Source organism: Pygoscelis adeliae, unplaced genomic scaffold, assembly GCF_000699105.1.
Source record: "Pygoscelis adeliae isolate BGI_AS28 unplaced genomic scaffold, ASM69910v1 Scaffold63, whole genome shotgun sequence".
NCBI classification, from domain to species: domain Eukaryota; kingdom Metazoa; phylum Chordata; class Aves; order Sphenisciformes; family Spheniscidae; genus Pygoscelis; species Pygoscelis adeliae.
In genome coordinates, this window is record NW_008824414.1 from 4,437,254 (window position 1) to 4,457,830 (window position 20,577).

General features: G+C 41.3%; 1 protein-coding gene across 4 annotated transcripts; it reads right to left on the minus strand.

The window, feature by feature from the left end:
- Positions 1-5,524: 5,524 nt before the first annotated feature.
- On the minus strand, positions 5,525-20,406 carry AKTIP (AKT interacting protein). Of its 4 annotated transcripts, none has more exons than XM_009320789.1 (10): positions 20,369-20,406; positions 15,765-15,880; positions 14,156-14,361; positions 12,072-12,136; positions 11,888-11,988; positions 10,506-10,594; positions 10,334-10,432; positions 10,005-10,112; positions 9,274-9,334; positions 5,525-6,446 (listed from the first exon to the last, which is right to left on the minus strand). In XM_009320789.1, exons 2-10 carry the CDS (start codon positions 15,804-15,806, stop codon positions 6,336-6,338), a joined length of 882 nt encoding a protein of 293 aa, XP_009319064.1. In that variant the 5' UTR covers positions 15,807-15,880; positions 20,369-20,406; the 3' UTR covers positions 5,525-6,335. The 4 variants fall into 4 exon arrangements, with proteins under 4 accessions (XP_009319064.1, XP_009319065.1, XP_009319062.1 ...); XM_009320790.1 differs by lacking the exon at positions 20,369-20,406 and adding an exon at positions 18,032-18,128 and having other exon boundaries at positions 5,525-6,443; XM_009320787.1 differs by lacking the exon at positions 20,369-20,406 and adding an exon at positions 18,032-18,128.
- Between the last annotated feature and the right edge of the window lie 171 nt (positions 20,407-20,577).

A 20,577-nucleotide genomic window follows, 5' to 3' on the forward strand; every position in this document is an offset into this window, starting at 1 on the left:
CCGACGATGATCATCTAGTCCAACTGCAAACTTAACCGTTCAAGACTGCTCTGGCATAACTCGTATTTCTCCTTCTGAAATATTCTTTACAGAATTCAGAATTGCAAAGATGATATTCAAAAATGCCACTTTTTCAAAGTATTGGCAGGGCCTTGAATTTAGTTTTTCATTAAATGATATACCTGTACTAGGAGCGATGACAGCTAAATTGAGGAGAAAGGGTTTGATTTCAGCAGTATCGTTTCAGTACTCATTCACCTACCTTGCTCCTGGAACAGCTTCTTTTAATACACAAGTCCAATTACTGAAGACAGTTAGTGTTCTCTCCCCCTTTCTCAATTTAAAAAAAAAAAAAAGATTCAGACTATTCATTCTAAGCTAAACAAAATTCAGCATTCTTTAAATGAATAAAATTCTTTTCCGCAAACTGCTGTTAGCGTGGATGTAGCTTAGAGCAATCCAGCCTACTCACCAGACCGGTGGAGGTCCGTAACAGCTCGGAGATAAACAAAACTTACTCAAATAACCATCATTTTTACTACATCATCCTATCGTTCTTCCTCCTCGTCGTTGTTACTGATCTTTAACTGTGGTGCTTTCTAAACCCCGGCAACAATCGGACAAACAAAACGACAGCCGCCACGTCTCTGAATTGTCCTGAGGTAACAGTTGCCAGGATTTGCTCCACATCTAACCCTCCCCTCAGCCAGCGCCACCACTAAGCGTGGGGGTACGGGCGCTCTTCTGCTTTGTACGGTACCAGGAGCTGAGGCCTGTGTCTAGCCTGCTGCAGCTGAGATGAGCATCCCAAGATTAGAAGGGATTAAACTTCCACACAAGTCCTCCACCTAAGAGGCTCAGGAAACTTGCAAGTCAGTGATGTATTACAAAGGCTTCTGAGTAATCATAAAAACAAATAAAGAAGAACTACCACATTCCAGTTCAACACTCTAGTTCTGCCTCCCTGCCCAGCAGGTACACTGTGCTCAGTCAAAATGCTAGGCCCGTTTTCTGCTTCACACAAGAGTCCTTTAACTAAACTTTTCTAATGCTAAATCTGAAGCATTAGAATTTCAATTTCAGCCTTCCCAAGAAAAGCGTAAGAGACATAACAGCAGCAACAGACTTAGCGTTCACAGCATTTGAGTAGCTACACTCCAGCCCTCAAAGACTCTCCCCACATGCTTTTCTTGAAAAAACCATGTCACCGCTTTCCAGGCAACACAAGCTCCGATCGGTTCCTCCATTGCTGTTTTCTATTGCAAACCCAGAACAAGCATTTAACAATTCCAAGGCACTTGCAATTCCTCATAGTCTGCCAGACGTCCGAAACACACAGGCTAACGGGGCATTAATGCCACACAGAAGAGAAAACCGACCGAGGTAAGTGACACAGAGCCACCTCTTTTTCCTTTGCACCGGGTTACAAGGAAGCTGGCAGTTTCTCTCACAAGTTTTTACAAGTCCCACACCATGTTAGAGCCCACTTCAACTACGCTGAACCCCATTCTAGAGAATTCCCTAGCGGAAAAGGGCTACTGGAAGCAAGCTGCTCAATAGCGGGGTCATCTTGACCAAAAACCACCTATTTGTTAGAAAGGTTAATGACCAGCGACACACGACATGGAGGATGGAGTGAAACTGAACAAACGCCTATTTAGGATTATGAGACACCTGTTCCCTAGATTGCAAATAACAAAAGCCAGAAACACTATGAAGGATATATTTTTTTTCTTAATAGCAAATCCGCTGCGCAAGAAGCAAGGAAAAGGTAAGAGAGCAACAAAAGAAACATTGTCCAAATATTAAGCTAGTTGTCAAGTGGTTGTCAGCCACCCCACACTCCCAGAAATAATTTGATTTAAGCATGAGACATCAGCTGTGGCCGCTGCAAGCGCTCCTCTCTGTGTTGTGCCACACGGCCACCCCTTTCCGTGGGCGTAAACCTGCTGGGGAAGGTGCAAGCTGGATGAGAGCTACTTCCTGCACATACCCTTCCTAACAACACAAATTGCAAAGCACAGCATTAAATAAGAGATATTAGGAAAGATATCTAGAAGCATTGGAGGGATCTAAACCAGAGTGAGAGAACAGCTGAACTCCTGCCCAAGCTATGCAGAGAAAGGCCGTTCCCCACGTGCGCTGCCTTCAGGTCTGCGAAACAGCATGAAAAAAAGCGAAAGGTGCCCAACACCCTAAGCACACTCTTGAGAACAAGAGGTCTTCGGACAGTTCCCTTCTTCAACCCCAGTCTATATGCACGAGCGCTCAAGGCCTTTGCTTCAGCAGTTCAGCAGCCTTTGCTTTTACCAAGTATTTCAGAAGTACCTGGGGCAGAAAACAACTGAAGTCCCACACTACAGCCACTGTTACAGCCCCTACGAGCTTTTTTTCTGGTACAAGAGGAGGGAGGCTGAGCAAGACACTGGTTCCCCCACTACCGCCTCCCGCTCTCTCTCCCTCCCTCCCTCCCTCCCAAAGGAGTAGATCAGCAGCGAGATCACTCACCCTTTTCCACGAGGGGTGGACGCGGTCTTCGATCTCTTCAGCAAAGATCCCAGGGAGAAGTGACCACATCCACGCTGGGAGATGAAGCCAGGAGCTCTCTGCAGAGCTGCGTGGGGCCCACGGAGCTGCACGCGGCCACGCTGGCCCAGGAGATGCCACGGGTGCTGCCAGCACATGCTTTATGTGCCGCCTCAGGCAACACACTGCACCTGAGAGTGGGCACTCAGCCTCCCGGCCCACAGGATTTCCCTCTCACCAACGGAGGTGGGCCGGACAGCTCCCGTGGTTGGCAATACAGGGTAAGAATTTCAGTCTTTGCTTTGAAAGACTGAAAAATTGAGTTTCAAACCCCTATTTTACACTGGTAGTAGTTTCCTAAAGATCACTGAATCAGGAGGGCTGCAGCAGAGAAGTGCTATGTGCCCAGTTATCTGTTCCTTTGCTCACACAGGAGGAAAACCACAAGTGCGCACGTACACACACACACTCACACCCTCTAGCGCTCCTACTCACTAGCTTTTCAAGAAACAGCTGTGGCACTGAGCAACCGCTCCAGAAGGTTTCTGCTTCCTTTTGCTCTCCCATGGTGGGTAAGGAAGAGAGGGAAGGACAGAAAGTCTTTCTGCACATGTCATCACAGAGCTGACAACAGGAACAGCAGAGCAAATCGCTTGCCTTCTTCCAAGATCCACAGGTTTCTGCTTCTTTTCTATGCTGACACACGGAAAAAATCATAAAAGGGTTACAGCTACCTGCCACCCAAGTCCTGTTCTCACAAAATAACTAACTCTAGCACGCCAGATAAAGAATGCAAAAACGATGTTAGAAAAACCATCTTTAAATAAAGAGGTAGAATGTTCCTACTATAGGAAAGAGTATACAAACCAAAGTGCCAATTCAGAATTTTACGCTCTCCTCAAAGTTTTTGATCTGAAGACAGGACTTAACAGTTTATTTATGAAACGTGTTTTTTCAAAAAACTACTTTAAGAGCAAACTTCTTGCAAGTCCTAAGCCTCCTCCCACTCCTTCCTCCCCAAGGGGTAGGAATGGGAGAAGTGAGAAACCACCACAAAAAAATCTCAAATCCCTTATTTGCATAGGTTTATTCCGAGGTTTGGAGTTGAACGTTTTGCTCCAACAAGCCACCACTACTAGCAAGAAAGCAACACGTAGTTTGAAGCTATCTTGCTGGTGCTGGTTTCTAGTGTTACTGTAGAAACAGATACAGAGCTTCTCCTAACAGTAGCCACTGTTTCAAGACTCAAACAGCAAAACATCCTATGCCAAGTCTGTTGGCTTTACTCTAGTTACTGATACATCAAAGTACTAGATTGTTTGTGATGAGCTTCTCCAGGGATGACATGGCAATAGTGACGTAAGTGGAAATACACAGAATTATTCTAGTAATGACTTTGCAATTGTCTGAAAACATTATCAGCAGCAACCTTCAGAGAGCTACTAAAGACTGAAGATTAGCTCTAGACTTCCCTATCCATTTTTAAATACCACTGCCTTAACACATCATCTTCTCAGCCTCATAACAAAGTTGGACTGAGCTCTGAGCTAGAGGAGACAGATTTGTGTTGAAGATAGTAGAAACTGAGTTTACTCCGAGTTAATTGCCCTACAAAATCATACCAAGTCACAGACATCTCACCCAGTGATTGACTCACTTTCGCAAAAATATCCTTTTGGAAGATCTGCGCTCAACCACCACTTTCAATACAGTTTACAGTAAAAAACCCAGTGCATTTAAAGCCATTAAATATGTTTAAATCTGCTGTACTAATTCACATGACCAGAGCCTGCCAGAGCCTTCAGTTTACATAGACCCATACCTCTCACATACAGAGCTAGCAAGAGCTTTCAGAAAGCTGAAGGCAACAGTGCAGTTGCAAATACCTTGCTCAGAAGCACCCGCTTGGTAACTTATGCTTAGAATTCCTCTTACTTTAACCTCGAATTTGTTTAGCAAGGAGCCACTCTAAATTGTATTTCTCTTATTACACTGAGTATAAATGGATATACTAAGGTTTAGAAAGAACATTTTAGCATTTAGTCAAGAACTTAGGTCCTGTAACAGACCCTTTATAAGATGAGGGGAGTTAAAGAAGAAAGAGTAGCCCCAAGAAATGCACCTTTGGATGCACTTCCTTCTCTGCCTGAAAGGGGATCCTTGCTCTCCTCATACCCTCTGCCACCTTCTCTCTAAAGAGGAATTCCAGCAGCACTAGAGACACTCCAGGCAGCCCCAGGAAACCGCTGCATCTCAAAGGCAGAAGCTTTAAAAGGTTTAAAGCAACATCATGCATTAAGATTTCAACATTACCTAAAACAAAGTACTTAACTTATACAATGTTAAGTGCTGCACAGAAACCACTCAGGTCATCCTTAGCAGTACATTAAATTAATCATTTGGTATACAATAGCATATTACTTGTGAAGTCTTTGTCTATTTCCTTAAGAGCTAAGAAGTTGTTCTCAAAAACAGGGAAAGGTTGTTATATGACAAGTGTATTTAGCTTGTCAGATAAAACCAGAAGACAATACCCCCCCCCAAAAACCCAAACACACACCACACCACTCCCCACCCTCCCCAAACACCATATCATGCTTATATATGAAGTCACTGCTACTTGTTACTAGACAGTAGGGTTTGCATTAATGCCATCAGTACAGGTATGAGGAGCCAAAGAAAAAGCAGCCCAGCTGTAAAGGGTTAACATTACAGGCTTGGACAGGAAAATCCCGTTAGGCAAGAGCAAGGCATTATGCTAGCCTGTGACACTAGGAAGACTCTTGCAAAAAGTAAAAGATTCTGTCCTGAGCTCACACATGCTTTAGAAGGTCTTCCTGCATGTGGAACACAACTGTATTTAACCAGTCCCTTCGGTACAACCTGTTAGCCCATTAACACCCCGAATACACATGCAGGCAAGTACATATGTAGCCAGGTGCTTCCACTCCGGTTCCAGTCTTTGCTAAATGTCCACAACAGACAGAGGGACAAAAGCTAGATCACGGTTTCTTTTTATTTTAAGATGTCACTATTAACACACATTAGTCAAGCTATCCTAAGTAATCCCCTAGACACCTAGGGAATCTAAAATCCTCTAAGATTTTATTAGCTCAAGAGACCACCATTAAAAGCTTTGATTTTAGTGTTTATGTAATAAAAGTCTAACAAGCCTGACATTCTGCTTTTACCCTGTCAGACTAATGTGCGCTTTAGTGACAATATCCATTTACAAATCAATAATACATCATACATCATCCCCAGCTTTACCTCTGAAAGTGCTAAATGGAGTCAATGAACCATCTATTTACAATTTCAAATTCTAATATATTTACAATAGAAACCAAAGTATTTAAAACCATTAAATATAGTGTTTAACTCTGCTATATTAGTTTACATGAACACAGCTTACCTCTGGCATCATATTTCCAATGCTAATATTTCTGCCAGTAATTTAAGTTTTTTTAAAAAATTGCTATTCCTGGAGGGAAAAAATAAAAGCTTAAAAACCAACCCAAAACCTCCAGGCATTTCAGAGCCCTGAGGAATTACCCACCCTAGACAGTCTTCAGGTAGAAGTACTGCAGTGTTCAAGAGAGACTTCCGAACTCCAGGCAAGCCTTTAAAACCTAATGCATATGTAAAACATTAAGAGTCAGTAATCCATTGAACAGGTTTACTGGAGTCACTGCTACCGTTCGGTTTTTACTAATCCGTAGTCAAGAAGGAAACCGCTGCTTTGCTGTTTCTCCCTCCATTATATTCCCTCCACCCACAGAAAGTGTTTTGTGCACCACAGTCCAGAAGAGCTAAGTAGGCATCGTCTTCTCTTCTTTGCTGAAAGGCTGAACTGAGCCAGGCTTTACCCATGACAGGCCAGAAACATGCATGCTTTTGCAGTGCTGATCTTCTGGCTTCTTCTAGGTAGAAGAAAGTTAAAGTCAGCATTATTAGATACTCCAAAGCCTCTTAAGTCCCTCCCCGTCCATTTTACCTTTGGCAAATACAACCATAAAAGAGGCTAGCATCGTTTCCTCTCCTCGAAGAGGAACAGTAAAATGGCTATCGGTTTAATTTCTGTGAACGTGTGTGGCATCTGTAGAACCACCCTGATGCTACAGGGGAGTTTTAACGACTTAGTTCACGTGCTGCTACCCCATCGTACCATAAAGATGTAAAGATACTCTTGGAATAGTGCCTTTTGCTTGAAGGCCGTGGCCCAGCACCACTGCACTGCTATTTGCCAAACTTCTCTGTTCTACAGAAAGAAGTGTCAATCCAAATCAAAACATTTCTGTCTAATCCTGACGTTATAACTGTAACACACTACCTTGTGATGCTGGGCATACTGCGGAGGAGCGCTCCACGCCACGGAAGGCTTCTGAATGCGAATTAACATAGCAAAGTAGCAACTCATACCTTTGCTATACCATGTAGTTTCTTAATGCTTTCCAATGATGGTCCTTCCCTTCCCTGAGCATTTATCACGGTTAAATGCTTGGACAGTAGCTATTTCTACCCAACCCAATGCAATGAACATTTGAGACTGACTATTGCAATTTAGAAGACAAACAAAAAAAGCTTCAAGTTGAGGGAGAAAGGTGCAACTTCGAGCATCTGTAGACTTAAAGTAGTTTAAGACTAGTAAATTAGATACCTAACTCTAGCAGGTCAAAGAAACAGACTAGCTTGCAGGTTTTTTGCATATCAGGAACTAGCCCTGCCTCCACACTGCTATAGGCTCATCAGATCATCTGTACGCCAACTACACCAAACCTGGAATGACGCATCAAGTTCTAGAAAGGGATAATTATGTGAATAGACTTTGTCAGGCAAAAGGCTTCCCATAGTATGACAAAGTAAATTAAGTCAGCAAGAAAACTGAACCTGCACTTCTTCGGTCCCTCCCCATGTTTTGTGTAAAAGGTGACACTGCGTGACAGAACTGCCGTAACACATCAGACAACAGCAAACAAGAGGGATCAGTTAGGCTTGAGCCTGGCAGAGTAGCACCTGCCTATCATGTGCTGCACACAGGACATCACCTAGTGAAAGCCATGTGCTCAGCAGGGAACTGGGACATCACAGCCTTTCCTGGGCTACAGTTCTAGAATGGCCTAGTTGTTTCCCAAGGCACAGGGATTACACGAGTAATAAACAAGGATCCAGGGTTGCAGAAGAAAGGAAAGACAGGATACATGATTAGGGAACTTCCTTTTAGAAGGAAGGAAAAGAACGTTCTCAGCTACACTGACGTTTTGGAACAAATCTCCTAAGGCACAGAAGTTTGGCCCCCAGAATTTTGGGCATTCTTGCTATCAACAAACTACTCCAGCAACTGAAGTATCATACATGCAATAGTTACTGAAGATGTTAGTTTTCACTTAAAAAGAAATTAACATGCATTTCCAAAGAAAAAGGACAAAAGAAAAGTCATCACTGGTATCACATTTGCTATCAGTCTCTGAGACAACATCATATCCCTTCCATTTGAAGCACCTCAACCTGTTCTTTCTCTTTAGGTCTTTGATTTAAAGGATAAGAAAGGAGGAGGTAGAGAATGAAGGAGAAAGGGGGGGGGGAGTCAAAAATATTTTTTAAGTTTTTATAAGAACATCAAGAAGTCAGAATCTGATCAAAATATTTTCCTGTGTGTTCTAAGGCTGGAGAAAGGCCACCTCACCTCAAGCCCTACTGGGACTCTGGCAGGTGGGAACATTGCTACACCAAGCTTACAGGCAGCGTATTGTATTAATATCAATGTAAAAATCTCATTCATGCCAGAAGACACGCAAGAACAGGAGTTAAAGCTTGCAGTGAGGAAGACTGAAGTTTGGACTGACCAAAAAAAAAAAAAATTTTTTTTATTTTTTTATTACAAAAAAGCAGCAAACTACACCACAGCTCTAGTGCAAGGAGCTCGAGTCAGTAACTAAAACATTCAGAGTGCATTTCCTTGCCAGTCCAGCAAAGATACCAGCCACCATTTCAGAATCCCTAGGCACTGCAAGTGGATTGACTTGTCATGCCACTCAGCGCAGACTCAGAACTGCTGTGTGCCAGCTCTTGTCAGGTGTAAAGAAATAACTAACAAAACAAAACACCCCCCTCTCCCAAAACCAAAGGTGTTGCTCAGGTGAAAGCTATACGAACCAACACATTCTTGCTATATGAGTAAGAGTGCTTCGTGATAGAAGTAACTCTAAGCACTCTTCCATTAGCTGTCTTATTAGAAATCAGCAGCATTAGAGATGTGAGCAAGGTACTCACTCTGCTTGTCCTGCTTCAAAGAGTTTGGAATGAGAAGAAAGCCCTGAAGCTTTGATTCAGTAATGAAAGATCTCTCAACAGAAGAGAACAAAGAAGTTGGGGACTGTCAGGTTATGCAGAAGCGGCAATGGTCACGACAAGTGCAGAGCAAGCTAATAGGCAGTCCGCAAATCTCTTCTTTCCCCTTCTTCCCTCCCTTCCATCCCTAAACAAAAAAAATCTGCCACGCGTGCCAACAATTGTACTAACAAAGCTTTCCAGCTGGCTAAATGATTAATTGCTTAACACACTGAAGTTGGAACAGTGACATAACTGCTTAGTTTAGGAGACCAAACAGTTTCAGCATGCCTGCTGATCCAAAAGAGGGGTGGAATAAGGTCTGTCTAGTACATGTTCACCACAAAGAGACAGAGAACCTTTCTTCCCTTATCAGGCAATAAACCCTTACTATAGTGAGAATCTGGACTTTGCACATACCTTCTGAGTCAACATCTTCTCTCTAGCTTCATCATGTATAGCTGGATTCCATGGAGAAAAACTATGAAGAAAGTACAGTTATCTCTTACCTTGCATTTTTGCAAACTACAGCACAGACAGAGCAGAAAGCAGCAATTTTCCTTGGTTTAGTCTCTTGAATTTTAAGTAAACTACAAGTCTGAGTTTTCAGTGTTAAAACACACAGTTAAGAACTAATTCACTAAGTTAATTCACATTGTCATGGATCTTTTCAACAAGAAATATTTAGGTTTTCATTTTTGTTTGCAATGAGAATTCAGCAATTCAGCAGGTGTTACATGAAATACTACTCATATTCACTATGGAGCTGACTGTTCCATCCCCCATGCAGTCAAGCTTAGAAGTATAATCAAAGTTACAGTCATGCAAATTGAATTCAGGAAAGCCCAAAAGCAGTATTTACTCCATGGGTATCTCTACTTGAGGGAGGTGGGGTGGTTTTGCGGCTTTGTTGGGGTTGGTTTTTTTAAGTCTTGGTTGCTTAGTGAAAAACCAGCAAACACAAGTGTCTGATCACATTTACGATTCAATACTAAACAGAAGGAAATGAGGGTAGGAATACTCAAAGTATTGCTATAAATGTAAGAAAAAACAGGTCAGTCGGCTTGGCAGCGAAAGGCTTCAAATCAACAACTATACCAAAACTTGTTCTCGAAATGTTAGGACATGGTGAATTTGCTCATGGTACTTACATGATTGCATAGGGATCCTCTATTTTAGGCTGATCAAATAAATGACTGCTGCATAGTTTGACACTGTCCACCACTTTACTTTTGAACAACTGAATATCTTTTTCATACCTGCAAGAGAGAAGTAAGTAATGTTAAGTAATTGCAAGGAGACACCGGTCTGCTCTAGAAGCACAGACAGACTTGGCAAAGCCTCAACTTCAGTTCCTAGTGCAACCAGCTCTAGAGGTAGAGACCATGAACTGATAAACAATTTTACAAATCTCTTGTTTCCGCAAGTCTATGCAAAAATCTCTCACGAGATCATGTCCATATGCATGGAAGATACTTACAGCACTGCAGCCTCAGGGTTCAGAGGACTAGCTGTATCAATCTTGTAGAAGACTCTGCGAGCATACATTAATACTTGCCATATGTGATTATGATTTCGCCTAAGAAGAACAAAACACAATGAAGAAAGGAACAAACTTCTTTCAAATTATACATCAATATGTTACCACTAACCTCCATTTTGCAAATGCTCTTTTCACATCCAGTTCACCAGATAAAGGATCTACTAGCGGATGGAAGACAGGCAGATCAAAAACCAAGCGCTGCATTAGAAAAGAGAAATTCATTATGAGAACTTCAGTCCTAATGTTAAAACCACTGGGTGAAGGTCAGTCAGATGTTGCTTCCAAATACTAATTAATTGTTACTGTATTAAAAGAAAGCAACCTGAAGTTATTTATACCAGCTGTGAAACTGTAACCCAACACACCCATGTTACATGCAGGGTCTTGTCCTCTCTCACATGCTTATCACCAAATCAGGAAACTAATCCAGCTAACTGCACAAGCAGTAGTGCCAACACAGGTAATATCATCAGATAAGATCAGATTAAAGGAGTTTTTCTGGTTTAGCTATTTGTGACTGAAAGCTTTTTACATACCTGAGCTACAATCAACACTTTTTTTACCCTACACATTTTTAAGTAAACTGTGCAGTGACACCATGGTGTCTTCAGTTCTGGACAGCTAGTTTCCTCTGGTGTTCGTGCATTCTTCCAAAAGAAAACTTAGTTTCAACAGGAAGATTTTAAAGCCCTACGCTAGCAAAAGAATGATGGCTGTATGAGAGATACTAAAGTCTAATCTTTGAAAGAAACTGTTTTCTACTAGTTCTGTCCTTTTAAAGATGACAGCTTTACACAAAACTTGACACCAAGCAGACAGCTTCCTGACATAGCAACTCGTTCTCAGCTACAGCAGTTACATACACCTGTTCCCCAGTCTTCCTCTTAAAGAAATTTGTCCAAGAGGGCCGGCTGCTCTGCTCTAGAGAGTCAGATTGCCACAAGATTATTATTTTTTAATTAATGTAATAACTTGGATACTTTTCCCTAAAAAGAGAAAGCAGAGATGGAAGGTAACGCCATACTACCTATCTCACTCTCCCTTGTTTCACCAACGTCCTCCTCAAGTTCTTTTAGTTCGTTTCAATGTAATTTAGAAGAGAGACAGACAAGAAATCCTGTAGCACTACAGCAAGCACAGCACAGGTGCCTGGATTTTATGTTCCATTATATCGCTACTCAGAATCTGGATACTTCTTTAAGCGTTTCAACATAAACTTCCTTGCCAAGGAAGTAGCAGATCAAGAGTTGAGGTAAAGAACTGGTTGATTACTTAATACTCTAACGCATCTAACATCAGGAAGTTCACTCTGCACCAGCCTCAGTAATCAGAGTAACACGATTCCTCCACAGATGTTAGGAAATATGTACAAGACATCGCAAATGAGCCCAGCCAGCTGAACAAAACTAGTTCAAGAAAATGAGAAGCTAATTGGTATATTAGCTTTAACAAAAAGTCACACTTAAACCCAAGACACACACAGCCACTTACCGGGCAGTCTCCATCTGGGTAATTATCAGGAATATAGACAGTAAATTTAAACACGCCATCCTGGTAGAGCCCATTTCTTATGAATATTACACCAAACCACACTGCAGGTGAGAAAGTTTGCTTGAGTGAAAGAATTTAAAAATATATATACACAAAAAAATTTAAAAGTTAAGTTTCAACTTACTTAATGCTGATCGGTAAGATGGCTGCACATAGACACCTGGCAATTTCTGCTTTACAACCAAGGTACTGCAATTAGAATCAGTATTTAGAACAGCTCCACAACTACACTAAATCTACAGCAAGCTGACAACAGTAAACACAGAACGTGCTACCAATAGCTTAACAGGGGACTTCTTCACAAACTTACAATCAATTCCCAAGGGCAGATTGCTCACAGAAGGAGGTGGCAGAAAACGAGTGAAACCATATTCTTTCCCTCTTGCGTTTCCTACCCCTCCACTTAAAGAATTACTAACAGGAAACATTATTTCTCCTGATAAAACTGTAAGTAGAGAAGTAGAAATAAATTCTTCCCCCAGTAGATGCATTCAATGCATGTCAGTGCTGAAATTTCCACTTATCTACTAAATCCCCAGTTTCAAAGTAAAGAAAAAAAGAAATGCAATTAAGTAACTTTGAATGCAGATTTGCAGTCAATTGTAGTTAATTCTGAAGTGTGACCAAAGCTTTAACTTCAATTTTAAACAAGTAGTTTTCCAGTTTTAGATGAGATTATGCTGCAGGTCAAACAGAAATTACACTGGCAACTGACAAAACAAAGTAACAGAGAATAAAAAGGACAGTCAAGAAGCAGGGTATATTAGAGATCCGGATCAAGTGATTCCAGGCATCTCATTAACAGGATGGACCAAGTAATTTTCCCAAACTTGCACTTATTTGCTATTTCACTTCTTGTGATGATAATCCAGTCACGATCTTCAGTCATCAATGACCAGTGCATTATGAAATGTTTCTTCCTCTCCCTTTGCCTATTAGGAAAGTCCATTTGATAATCAACAGTACTACCAGGGCAAAATGTGCTACTTTTACTATTTTTCAAATCAACGAACACAAGAAGTTGCTAGTAAGTTTAACCAGCTGTAGTTATATGGTATGCAGATTCTACTGAACACTATAAATGATAAACAATTATTCACATCATAGCTTTTCCAGTTACTTGGCATATAGGCCCATTAAATTGAACTCCACATGCTTGCACAAATAAACAATAATCTTAAGGCAAAATATTAACACAGTTCTCTGCTTACAATTTCCATAATATTCATTATTATATCCCTAATGACTTTGTTAAGCTAGAGGAGTTTACATTGTGATACCAATATATTTTTGCATGCTGCAGAAGAAAAACATCTTTCTTGAATTAAGAAGTCGGGGTCAGTTCCCTGAAAAAAAAAGTTCATGTTTTGAGAGTTCTCAGTTTCAATTTAATGGTTAAATGCAAGAACTGAGACTTAGTGTTGCGTAAGGACTCCAGGGATTTCATTCCAAAAGGCACGACATACTTGAGAATCCAGTATGTCTGTTACAGAGGAAGTCCCTTCAGCTTTGTAGCACAAAACAGTTTATGTAACTTTATATACCTAGGAAGTTTTGCAGACAAATAGAGATTTGTATGCTCCCACAGCAGTCTACAAATCACTAGACTGGATCAAATGCAACTGATCCAAAGAAAGCTATTTAAATCGCACTAACTCCTCCCTCATAAGTTTCATGGTAAGTATCACTGAAAGACAGAAAAGAATATAGTCTTCCTAATATCCATTTAATAAGCCATACCAGGCGGCCTTCAAGTGTTCCATGTAACAACTGAAGGAAGCTCCCACATCCTAACTCCATTAGACAGTACCATACATTCATAACCATCTTCCCACTAGACATCTGCTTGCTTCTATTTTAATACTGGTTTCAAAAATTGGGTATTTCTGACCAAAAAGCTATTAAGATAACTAGTCAGGATGCCTAAACCCGACGTGTGTTTACTGGAAGACTGAGAAATGTAATAATTCAGAGAATCACATCTAAACACACCCTTAAAATCTCATCTCATTTTCCTCTCCACTGCTACCTCAAGAAATTGAGGCTGCTGCTCCAGAAAAACAACATTTTTTTGTGGAACTTAAGTTTTACTGCTTTCTTCAAGGACTAAGGCAAAGACACCGTGCAAGAACCAGATCCCTGCATGTTTATTTTCTTACTGAAGCATAAGCCCAGTGACCTAAAAAAGACAAAAAAGTGAAAACCTACAATTCTGCAAGGAGGGAATACTCCAAATAAAAAGGCCCATAAGAAGCATGTGTTCCATTTGTCGACTGGGATGATGTGGCAGGTGAAGCAGGCTTGGTTATTGGCACAGCATTCTTTGGAATAGAAGGCAACTGTTTCTTTGTAGAGGCTCGTAGAGGACTGGTTCGCAGCTCTCCACTCAAAGTTTTCTCTTCAGCCTCAGGTCTCTGTTAGATAAAAAAGAACCACGAGATTACAGGCCATATTTCATAAACATTTAGCATACGAACATATTTTAACACAGGTTTAAACCCAACCTTGCTAATTGCAAGTTTGGCCACTGAAACATATTTTGGGTTTCGGTGTTCTATTGCTTGGGAGTTGGGGAAACTCTTTGGGTTTTGTTTTTAAATAGACTTTTATTCACTTAAACCTAGCCTACAATCATAAAATCATAGAATAGTTTGGGTTGGAAGAGACCTTTAAAGGTCATCTAGTCCAACCCCCCTGCCGTGTACAAAAGTAATCAATGTTGGATAGGAAATCTACAGATTAGGACAAATGCTTAACGTGGCTTACATTTATTTAGAAACTGGAACCAGACAGCATGTAACATCAGCTTAGAAGTCAATCTATTTCTAGCACACAGTGCATCAAGATAAATCATTTCCACTGACAAGCATCCTCACGTTCTAGACTTCAAAGAGTCTTTAAAAGTAGTGTCGTAAAGCTGAGATGAAATAAGAACTTTCTACCGAAAACTTCATGTATTTCACTTCCTGCCTGTGCTTAAGACACCAACATCCCACTGGGAGCTGATCGTATAGCCCATTCCCACCACAGGATAATCACCGTTTGACAGTGGTATCAAGCCCAGTTTAAACAGTTTTGCTATAGCAACCTTTTTACGCCTATGCTGTCTTTTATTAAAAAAGAAAAAAAAAAAAACAAAAAACTTTTCTACTTAATTGGTCACTGCTACACTGCTAGACAAGACTGTACTACATACAGGCATCAAAATCATTCTATAGATTTCCAAGACAAACCTGCAGGCTACAGACTTGAGATTAGGCGAGTTGTGGTGACTGAAGGTGTGATTTAGGCTATAGTGTTTCAAAGCGCTTGAGACTTGGACGTAACAATACCTACGTCACAAGCATCATCAACAAAGTTATATAATTTGCCCTAGCACTGAACACCTGAGAAGCGATTAACCCCAGAACTATCATGCTTTTACACACACAATCTAAAGTAGCAATAGCATTATGGAGGCGCAGTTTTGTCAACGCCTGCTGCATGTGCAATACCTGGCTAAGGTCTATATAAGACAGTAAACAAATGTCCTAAGAAATAAGTGTTTGAACCATTTGAACAAGTTTGTTTCATCTTTCCTTTAAAGATGCTTCAGATAAGAAAAGTCGACAAATTCTGGAGTAGACTCCATCCACAGTCACATTCCAGTTAATACAGCTCAAAGCTAGCTTACACTTTCATTGAAGATGATCACAATCCTCGGGATAAAACACACACTCCAACTGTATTTGTAGATCATCTGATGGTCTTTTCCAGCACTGCTACTGCCCCTCAATGCATGTTAACACCTTATGGCATTCACTCATTAAATATCTACCTTGCGCACAGAACTTGTAGACATGCTCCAGAAAGGGTTCATAACGTGTATTCCAAATAACGGACTGCAACTTTTCAGTGTCTTCAGAGTGTCCTCAGGCCTCTCTGGTTTACACCCTAAAAATACACAGAATGAATATGCATTCTAACAGATAAACAGGACTCAATATATAAATAGGATTCAGATCTAATTTTGCAGCCAGCTTTATACCTCTGTAACTTCAGAAGAAAACTTCTTGTAGTTAAGACTGACAATAGTTAGAACTGCCAAAGCTTTATTATGTTTTAGACTCCAGGACAATAATATAGTTGTCTATGAAATAATTTTTGTGCGTGAATTCCTGCCTTCTTTCTGCTAGAAAGACACTCTAGATTCTGCATTCCATGTTATGTCTTGCCAACTGGAAAAACAGACCATCATCGGCCTAGCACATCAAGAAAGATCTTCTACACATGCAAATATTAAAAAGTTATCACTTCACCATTCAAGTCCAGCACTGGACAGTACTACAATGGCTTGCTCTTGTAGTTACGGTTAAGTGTTGCCCCTAGCATGCACTGCTGACTTTGCATGTTTCTGAAGCACTCCAGTTTGAAAAAATCTCTGTCATTCCCAGTGAAAGAGATGATCCTCCCATTGAGTTTGCATCATGTATGTGTCCTTTTGTTTTCATCTGCATTGGAACACCACCAGGAATAGACAAAGCCACAGAACACAGAAGTTTTTCTGTAGCTTATTTAATCGTTTCACTATGAGCACTAAGGCTTAGTGCTCTTTAGATCAGCAGTTCAATAACAAAAACTTCAGCAGTGTTTGGCGTTTCAGTGTGTCATCTACTGTATACGTGCTTGGTTTTCTCTCTCTCTCTCTTTCTTCTTTTTTTTTTTAAAGTCTTGCTATTGTTTGTGCAAAACCTCTCATCTACAGCACCCCTTGTCTGGCACAGCCTATTTCCTCCAGTTCTCCTACTTTCCCTTCCCCTCTCCGCCCCCCCATTTCTGGCTACATTAACTAAGGGTTTGAGGCAATTCACCTTACTCAATTTCTTTCATAGGAAGTTGTACAACATTGACCAAGGCAATTCATAGCATGTCAGAGAAACAGAGAGAATGGCACAGGCTTCTATTGTAGTCAACACTAAGTTTTTCTACAGTAAGCAAGGCACCATCTGTTCACCCATTGCTTTGATTAGTTTATCAAGAAAATGGTAACATTATGATCAAAAATCTTCCTAAAAGGAAAATAAATGCCAATCTTGTTAAAAGAAAGAAAAAAAAAAAAAGCCAGGTGATTTATCCAAAGGAAGTCTAGCAATAGTAAATTTTTAGAAGAAACATTGATATCATAAGTATCCTTCTAGACTATATAGCCGCCAAGCATTCAAAAAATGCAAGCACCATTCAGAAAAGTGATGAAAATTAGTTCATTTCCCCACCCCAAAATAATCTCAAACATTCCAGTAAACATGATTCCTCCAGATATTTTTCCTCTTCGGCAGCCAGAGAGTCTCACATCGTTCTGAGCCACTGAAAACAGAAAATCAAAGCATGGCTACCGCACTGGGGCATGCCCTGCGACAGCAGTGAGAAGATGTTGTCACTTTTCCCCATCTCCTGTCTAGGCTAGGAAGGTACAAGACCTTTCCTCAGAAAACTTCAGTGTAACCAGAGGGAGGAGGAACTGACGCACAAAGAAAGCACCTGAGTGCTATGACTTTGACAAGGGAGAAAAGTGCTGGAATCTGACGTACAGGTTGGAAGACAATTAGCTGGGATCTGGAGTGATTACGGGGTTTGGGTGGGATTTTTTTTTTCTTTGTTTGTTCGATTTTGGCTGGTGTTTTTTTAAGACTAGGTAATATAAATCACATTATTCCAGAACCAGAGATATGAGATGCAGGAGTTGAGCAGGACAAAGAATGAGGCATGTACATAAATAACAGCCTAACCTATTACCAGTGAAACAGGGAACTGCTCTACAAGCTTGACAACTGGTGCTGGATGGAGTTCAGTCATTGACTCCACCTTTCAGAAAGCAGCTACGCATCTCAGTACACTTCCAGCTTCCTTGAAAAGCTTTTCATTATAGAGATGCCTATTTACAGGCTATTAAGAATGGTTTATATCTCCAAATAAAACATTATTTTAGCTCTAGTTAAGCCACAGAGATTCTCCTGCACAGAGCTCTTTTATCCAGTTGCCCGCAGTAATAAGTGATACATGGTGTTGTCCTAGACTTATTGTTAAACTGTCTCCAGTCTCACTCACCTGTTAAAATACTTTTTATGATGAAAGCTAATAACCTCACAAGTACCAGCTTCCCAGAGGAGGGTCATTTAAAAAGCCTTTCAAGGTGTTTTAGACTTTGTTTATTCCAAATCACACCCACTCCTTCTAGCTCTGCTACATGGGAGGGGAGAATGATTTCAGTACAGGAAACTTATCTACAACTGCTTATGCTCTCTAGTGCCTTCACCTCAGTTTACTACCCCACATCAATCACAATTAAAAAAAACAAACAAAAAAACAAGTAACAGCACATTTAAGTTAGACTATTTATCCTCACTATGCAGAAGGTCTGCAGTAGACAAGGAGAGCCAAGTTCCAGTATCATTAAGTGGAATTTCTAGGCAGTTTAGTCATTCAATCTTACATGGGGCTACAGTGTCTACTACAAGGTACCTACCATTACAGCAGCTTACAGTGCTGTAACTACTGAAACCATCAGCTTCCCAAAATAACCCAATACACTCTCCTCATTTTATGAAAAGGAAATAAATACACTCAAAATCATCAGCCTGTCTCCTTTCACATTCTCATCGTTCACAGTGCCTCGCTGTCCTGGTTTTGGCTGGGACGGAGTTAATTTTCTTCATAGTAGCTGGTATGGGGCTGTGTTTTGGATTTGTGCTGGAAACAGCGTTGATAACACAGGGATGTTTCAGTTACTGCTGAGCAGTGCTTACACAGAGCCGAGGCCTTTTCTGCTCCTCACCCCACCCCACCAGCGAGCAGGCTGGGGGTGCACAAGGGGTTGGGAGGGGACACAGCCGGGACAGCTGACCCCAACTGACCAAAGGAATATCCCACACCATGTGACGTCATGCTCAGCACATAAAGCTGGGGGGAAGAAGGAGGAAGGGGGAGACGTTTGGAGTGATGGCGTTTGTCTTCCCAAGTCACCGTTATGCGTGATGGAGCCCTGCTTTTCTGGAGATGGCTGAACACCTGCCTGCCCATGGGAAGTAGGGAACAAATTCCTTGTTTTGCTTTGCTTGCGTGCGTGGCTTTTGCTTTACTTATTAAATTGTCTTTACCTCAGCCCACGAGTTTTCTCACTTCTACCCTTCCAATTCTCTTCCCCACCCCACCGGAGGGGAGTGAGCGAGCGGCTGTGTGGGGCTTGGTTGCTGGCTGGGGTTAAACCATGACACTCACTTAAGAAGAGGCTTAGTAGTGTGTCGCTCAGTAATACGTTCTACTAATTTCTCCTACTTCAAGAATAGAAAGTAACAGCAACACTCCTAAGCAGTGCTCCTCCCATGGGCTTTTTATAGATATCTTTTTCTCTAGTGTTTTTCTTCTAGTACAACAGTAATTAAAAAAAAAAACAAAAAAACACAAACTTGTGATTGTACATTATTTCAAATGCTGCTTCTTGGAAAGGCCTTCTAACTTCTATACAACACTGCATTACTAAGGTTCCATCACACCTGGACCAAGAAAGCCACCTGCTGCCAAGCATAACCTTATATCGATGTTCACCAGCACTGAGGTACACACTATGTGACAGCAGTCAGAGCAAGCGCAAACTCCTGCAGTACTTCATCATCGCTCTAAAATACTTCAAAAACCCTGACGTTATCGCTAATGAAAACCAAAGTTTTAAGTAATTTGCTTTTGCACCTTTTCCTTCTCTACACTAGGTAGTCTCATTAACGGATTACTTTTATTATTTATACCTACTGTCATATCATGTGTCATACTTTTTCCCTGTCATCAGCAGAATCATTGGATTAAATACAACACCAATTCAACAGAAACTTCATCTGCCTGTAACAGAGCACTTTTCTAAGTATTTTCTGGAAACATAAACGACTCCTCAAGAAGAAAAAAAAAAACTTATAGACAAACATATATTTATAGTGCACATAACTTTTTTTTTTAATGCAGTTTGTTCCCTACTCAAAAGGGAATGGAACCACTCCTACACCTGAGAATAAACAGAATTGATTAGGCAGAGCACTAGAGAACAACGACATTACATGTTTGTCCAGCGACTGTAACTGTCAGTTTACACCAGAACCGATTTCTTCTTGGCAAACCTATACCTGATGTCCCTCGGACCCAAAGACTTCACTAGCCCACACCGTAACCTACTGGACAACAAGGGAGCCGCTGGAGGAATGCTGGCAGCGAAGAGGAACACTGAGCAGTCAAGCCTGTTTGCCAACTCTTCCTCCCCAGACGGATTACACCTTTCATACCAACACCTGCTGCTACGACTTCAATCCTCTAACACGCTTCTCAAGGAGATCATAATCCACACCAACGAAACCAGCTCTTATACAACAGCTAACAGTTTAAAAGACACGAGGGGATGACCCGCCAAGTTTCACTGGACAGCTGGGTTTCCAGAGGGGCCTGTCAGCTGCAGGAGAACCGCTGGGTCACAGGAGGAAACAAAATAGTTCTGCAAAGTCCCGAGACCGGAGCAGGGCAAAGCCTCCCCCGTCAGTCCCGGCGGTATTTCAGCTCGAGGCCGCGGCTGTGCCCGGCACCGCGGAGCGACGCCGCTCGGAAGGGCGTGGAGG